General features: G+C 40.8%; 1 protein-coding gene across 1 annotated transcript; it reads right to left on the bottom strand.

Moving 5' to 3' along the window:
• Positions 1-1,071: 1,071 nt before the first annotated feature.
• Positions 1,072-5,369, bottom strand: EMB2766 (structural constituent of nuclear pore). The gene is made up of 3 exons (XM_028071527.2): positions 5,122-5,369; positions 3,984-5,035; positions 1,072-2,105 (listed from the first exon to the last, which is right to left on the bottom strand). Exons 1-3 carry the CDS (start codon positions 5,367-5,369, stop codon positions 1,195-1,197), a joined length of 2,211 nt encoding a protein of 736 aa, XP_027927328.2. The 3' UTR covers positions 1,072-1,194.
• Between the last annotated feature and the right edge of the window lie 522 nt (positions 5,370-5,891).

Raw genomic sequence — 5,891 nt, 5'->3', positions numbered from 1 at the left:
AAAAAAATTAAAAAAAAAATTGAAAATAAATTAAAAAAAATTAAAAAAAATTAAAAATAAATAAATAAATAAATAAAATCACGAAATGACACGTGACAGTTACTGTTCACATCCGTTAATGATTTAGACGGAGTTAACAAAAAGGAGTTGATTGAAAAAATATAACGAAAAGTAAGACCAAATTGAAAACAATTTCAAAAGTAGAACTAAAGTGAAAAAAATCGACCAAAACTAGGACCAAATGACTATTTAAGCCTAACTTAAAACAGAAAAACGAGAGATAGAAGGAATGGTGAACCAAGAGAAAATGCATACTTTTAACAGCATTTACTAAAGGTAAAAAAAAAAGGAAATACTTCAATTACAAGCCTACAAAATGTATGCATACCCAGTAGTAGAAGCCACAACAACAGCAAATGATGTTTGAGTTGCACTGGTGCTGGAACCCAAAATTGCTGTTGTAGAGGTTGTAGTGCTCACCCCTACAAATTGAAAAATATTTTGAACAAAAACAATTTACTAAAATGTGATTGCAATTTACAAGAATGAGGAATGATAATTTTAAAAAGTGAAATCGAAAAAGATGAAAAATAAAATACAAAGATGAGCCCCTATTTCATAGAAAAGATCAGCAACAGGACACTCCAAATTTTACACTACTTACGTCTGAATTTGTCAAAAACTTATAAAGCATTGTTAAAATCATTAAGAAGTTATTCATCTTCAACTTAAAAGAATTAAGCTTTAAGGTAAATGTACAGGAGGCCGAAAAGGAGGACACCTGGGCCAACATACATGACATCTGACATCCAGGCTAATTAAGATCAATTAAGTTATAAAAATCCCTACTGAGAACTACCTCGGTCAAGGTCGATTAAGTTATGAAAATCCCTCCCAAGAACTACCTCAGTCAAGGTTGATTAAGTTATTAATATTCCCCATAAGAACCACCTCAGTATAGGTTGATTAGTTATCAAAACCCCACCTCAGTCAAAGTTGATTAACTATGAAAGTCCTCATACCACTATCCCACATAAAGTTGAAAAAAAAAAATGAACACGTAGAACAAAATTAAAATTAAAGTGAGCATTCTATTCATTAAAACGGCATAGCCAACAATTGCAAAAATCCTTCTAAAAAGTTTGAAGGACACATCAAAACAGAAGGCAAAAGGGAAAAATTGCTAAGTATAGTTTAGGTTTCTTCTCCCCCCGAAGCCTCCACAGAAAGGGTAGTTGGGCTATTCTCAACAAACTCCTCAACTAGACGAATATCTTCTATAGGAACCAACGATTTCTGATAGACATCTTTGTTGACGTCAAAGCGCTCATCATCTGTTGAGATATCAAACAACAAAGCGACCTGAGGAAGAGCCTTGCGGAATCCTTCTTCATGCTCCTTGACCACGCTCGCTTTCAAATCCCATAGTTCCTTGTCTATAGCCAACCAAGCCATTCTCTCGTTATCACGAGATAAGGTCATCTCGGCAAGGGCATCAGTGGCCTTCTTCTCTTTGTCCTCGGAATCTAAGCATCTTGTCTTCCACGAGTTCTTCTCGACTTGCGAATTGATTATCTGCTTACACAAGCCCGTAACCTGAGATGACCAGGTATTCTTTTCCTCGGTCAAGCCCTTCATGCTTTTTCTCAACTCTGCATTTTCAGCCTTTAGCTTCTCAAAATCAGCACTAGAACCACCTTTACAGGGCTCTGAGCCGAGGTGCCTCCCAATCACTAAGGCTCGAGACTGATGTTCAACAAAGGCATTAAGAAGAACCTCGTGAGAGGCCGAGGTGATAGCTACAGCTTCAGCATCTGTAAGGTTGACACTTATGCCTTCATACATCTTCAGATCTATACTCATCAATTGAGCATAAGACTTGTCAGCATCTAATCGAGCTAGCTTCGGACAAGAATAGCGAGAAGATCCAGTTGCATGCCTTTTCTTCCTTTCAGCAACGGGCAACAAGTTGAGTTTGTAGTCCACTTCTGCCTCCTCAGTGGGGTTTGAAGTCCCTTCCCCTCTTCCCTTAGCAAGAAGTTGCTCTCTAAGAGTATGGTAACGACTTTTTTGCCTTGGATTGTTCTCAATTGTCGACATAACCCCTGCGTAAACAATAGCAAAATTCAGCCAAGTCTATTGTCGATCCAATTCTATATGAAGATTAAACACATACCATAGATATCCGTGCAAGGATGAGTAGATAATAGTACAACCACAATCTTTCTAGCGGGGAGCCTCCGTGGAAGCTCATTCAAAAGACTCAATATCCTATTGTCTTTAGTCGTCATTATAAACCTCGACCACTCATCGTAACAAAAAGGATGTTGGGTCCAATAAAAGGGAAACTTGGGCTTATCATTGTCAAAGAAATACCAACACCCTGACAGATTTTTTACAACTTCAAAAAAAAAACACCATTGTTAAAGTTCTTAAAAGTGGAAGTATAAGGAACAAATAAGCAAGCCTTGGGCTGGCCAAATAAGGACAACCAACTCATCGACTCTTTAGGACAAGTACTATAGTAGTGTAGGAACGCTTGGGGAGAAGTTTTCAGCCGAAGCATATGACAGATAACCTAGAATGCCTACAAAGCGGCCTATTAGGATAAAGTTGAGTAGGAACAACGTTTAGCTATCGGTGATGTGCCCCATGTTAAAGAACAAATAACAATATGTTGTGATGGTGGTGGTGGTGGTAGAAGTGGTGGAGATGATGGTAGTGATGGTGATGACAATAATGACGATGTCAATGGTAGAAGCAATTACAACAACAATAATAATAAGGTAGCAACTAATGGTGACGATGGTAACTACAACAGTGATGTCAATAACACGACGATATGACGTTCACAATAAGAATGACGGTGAGACTGGTAGCAACAACAATGCAAGTGTTGTTGATTGTTACAATAATGACAATTATCTAACAGCTAGCCTAAATCTACCCTATGAGCTAAAATTTCTTTGCTACGAACTTGTGTTTTATATTGATTAGACATCTCTACTAAGGAAGCTTCGTTTTTTATCCTTCCCGAAAACACAATTTGATGTAGGACGTTTCACAATGATCCCTCCCAAGAATGTAATTTCGCATGTCAAAAACATCACTATGATTTTGGCCAAGGAAAAGCCCATTAAGACTCTATAAATAGATTGACATTTTATAGGTATTGAACATTCTTAATAACTTATTACTCGACATTGTACAGACTTGAGCGTCAAAGTGTATTTTATAGGCACACCACCCTCGACCAATTTAGTGACAAGATCCTTTCCCTCTGAAGTTATAGGACATTCCAACAGTACCATAAATATGCGAAGGTAGACCATCTCAACCTCAGTAAGAACACCATAAAATCTAGGGTTTTATGAGTTGGACATAGGGCAACAAAAAATACTATCATTAAACCTCTATTAGAAGAGAAATCAAGAATGGATTGTGGTAATATACATTTCGCAGTATACTTGGTGTAGCGGGGATAAAAAGTGGCAATGTGTGTTTTTGATGCTAACTAGTTTCAAACCTACTTATATTGATATTAAGATTGGCCAATAAAGCTCTCACTATGTGAATGATAAAGTTACTACCATATGTGCATATTCAATGAGAACTATCCGCTTCACGGTGTTCATAACACCACACAGTCACAAAATCAGAGAAAAGTAATGCAGAATACAAGGAAAAACCAACAACAAAGAAAGTAGAAGACAACTGAAAATTATTTCAAACTTATTTCAGGACAAAAATCTTCTACCCGAGCATTTTTTTATGCTGAAAAAAATCTACATTCCATCCATGCATCAAATTGATTCAAAAGAAAATATCATCATAGACGTAAATCACCAATGAATCTCCAATTTAACAACAAAAACAGTTCATACACTTCAAAGATACAACAAAAACAGTTCATACACTTCAAAGATAGCAGCAAACATGATTTACACAGATATTTCTAAAATGATTCAAACTGCACAACTCACCAAATACAGTAGTAGCGGTAGAAACTGAGGTCGACTTATTCGCAAAGGGAAACCCAGTCCCAAGAGAAACATCGGATGCCGTGCTCCCTACGCCAAATCCTGTAAAAGATGATCCTGTACTGGCAGAAGGTGCCGCACCAGTAGAAGCAGCAGGAACCGCCAAAGTACTTGCGGTTGCAGAAGATGCAATAGTAGCACCAAAGGCAGGCACAGAAGATGAAAGGGTCGTGCTGCCAGTAGCCACAGTAGAAGCAGTGGTGGTCGTCACAGTCGAGAACAGTGGCGCAGAAGATGTGGTAAACGAAAAAGAACCCGTTGGTTTTGAAGCCGATGCGCCAGAAGCCGCCGAAGAAGCTGAAGAAGAAGCCGTAGTTGAAGCATCATTGGGGAACCCAAAAGAGGGTTGAGAAGCGAAGGAGAGTCCCGAAGAGCTAGATGACACCGTTGTAATAGTAGCTGAAGCAGACGGCTTTGCAAACGCTGGGATCGTCGTTGAGGTCGAGGTCGAAGAGGGTCCAGTGGCAAACATACCCGAGAACAAAGGAGAGCCGCTTGCAGAGGTTGAGGAAGCTGAAGAAACTGCCAACGCTCCAAACGGCGTCGTTGCAGCAGAAGTTGTTGCTCCGAACAGCGATGCAGAGGACGCTCCAAAAGGCGATGCCGAAGCAGTCGACGCTCCAAACGACGTCGTTGACACTCTAGATGCTGCTCCAAACGACGTCGTTGACACTCTAGATGCTGCTCCAAACGACGTCGTTGAGACTGAAGATGCTGCACCAAACGGCGTCGTCGATGTTGAAGACGCTACTGCCGTCGTTGAAGCAGAGGACGCTACACCAAATGGAGTCGTTGAAGCTGAGGAGACTGAACCAAACAAGGTCGTTGATGAGGATGACGCTCCTCCAAACGGCGTCGTGGAAGCTGATGATGCTCCTCCAAACGCAGTAGTCGACGCTGAGGGTGCCACACCAAATGCCGGAATGAAAGATGAGGGCGTTCCACCAAACGCGGGGTCAACGCTGAGGCAGTTCCCCCAAACGCCGGAGTCGACGCTGAGAGTATTACACCAAATAACGAAGTCGAAGCTGAGGGCGTTACACCAAACGGTGTCGTTGATGCAGAGGTCGTTCCACCAAACAGAGGCGTCGCAGCGGAGGACGCAGCCCCAAACAGAGTGGATGTCGAAGAGGAAGGTGCCCCAAACGACGTCGTCAATGTAGATGAGGAAGAAGCCTCGAACGGTGTCGTTGCAGAGGAGGAAGAGTAGAACAAGGGTGAGACAGAGCTAGCGGCACCGAAAATTGAAGAGGCAGCGGAGATAGGGTTTGTGAAGGAAAAGGAAGACGAAGATTGAGTTGAAGAAGATTCGAGGGAGAAACCCGCCATTGTGGCGCTCTTTCTCTCAGCTCTGTTCTATTCGAGGGAGGAGCGTCTTCCGTTTTAAAAAAAAAAAGGGTTTTCAATTTATGTAATGTAGTTCTGGTTTCGGGTTTACTTTTTTCTGGAAAATGATATTTTGATTATTTTTATTTTACTTTTTGTTACGTGGCAGCTGAAGTGGCTTTTCTCTTTTATTTTTGTTTTTGTTTGTTAAGACACATGTATTCGGGGAGGGAGGGAGAGACGGTTTAGTTTCATTTGAAAGAAGCATAGAAGTTATGTCCTCTTACTCTCACATTCTTTTGTTTCACGTTCTCTTCAAAAGCATAGAAGCATACCTAGGTTGTGGTAGAGAGCTCCGTTTGTGACCTGAAGATTACTGATTTGTGCTGCACGAATCCATCCCGTCGCACGTTCGGTAGTTCGTTTTAGCGCACATTGTCTCCTCTTATTGCTGCCGTTTTAGGGTTTCCTGCTGAATTTCGGGGTGTTTTGGTTTTCTACCTAAGTTGATTTCCATGGTTTGCG

This window comes from Vigna unguiculata, chromosome 5 (genome assembly GCF_037176805.1).
Source record: "Vigna unguiculata cultivar grain cowpea cultivar isolate G323 ecotype 2 chromosome 5, ASM3717680v1, whole genome shotgun sequence".
In the NCBI taxonomy this organism is placed as follows: domain Eukaryota; kingdom Viridiplantae; phylum Streptophyta; class Magnoliopsida; order Fabales; family Fabaceae; genus Vigna; species Vigna unguiculata.
This window is presented reverse-complemented; position numbering and strand designations above follow the sequence as displayed.

Coding starts and splice junctions, on each gene's coding strand:
- EMB2766 (XM_028071527.2), bottom strand. CDS start 5,369: ATGGCGGGTTTCTCCCTCGAATCTTCTTCAACTCAATCTTCGTCTTCC. Junction 5,036..5,121: donor TCCTCCGCTGCGACGCCTCT/GTTTGGTGGAAC, acceptor TAATACTCTCAG/CGTCGACTCCGGCGTTTGGG. Junction 2,106..3,983: donor TACCGCTACTACTGTATTTG/GTGAGTTGTGCA, acceptor TTGTTTACGCAG/GGGTTATGTCGACAATTGAG.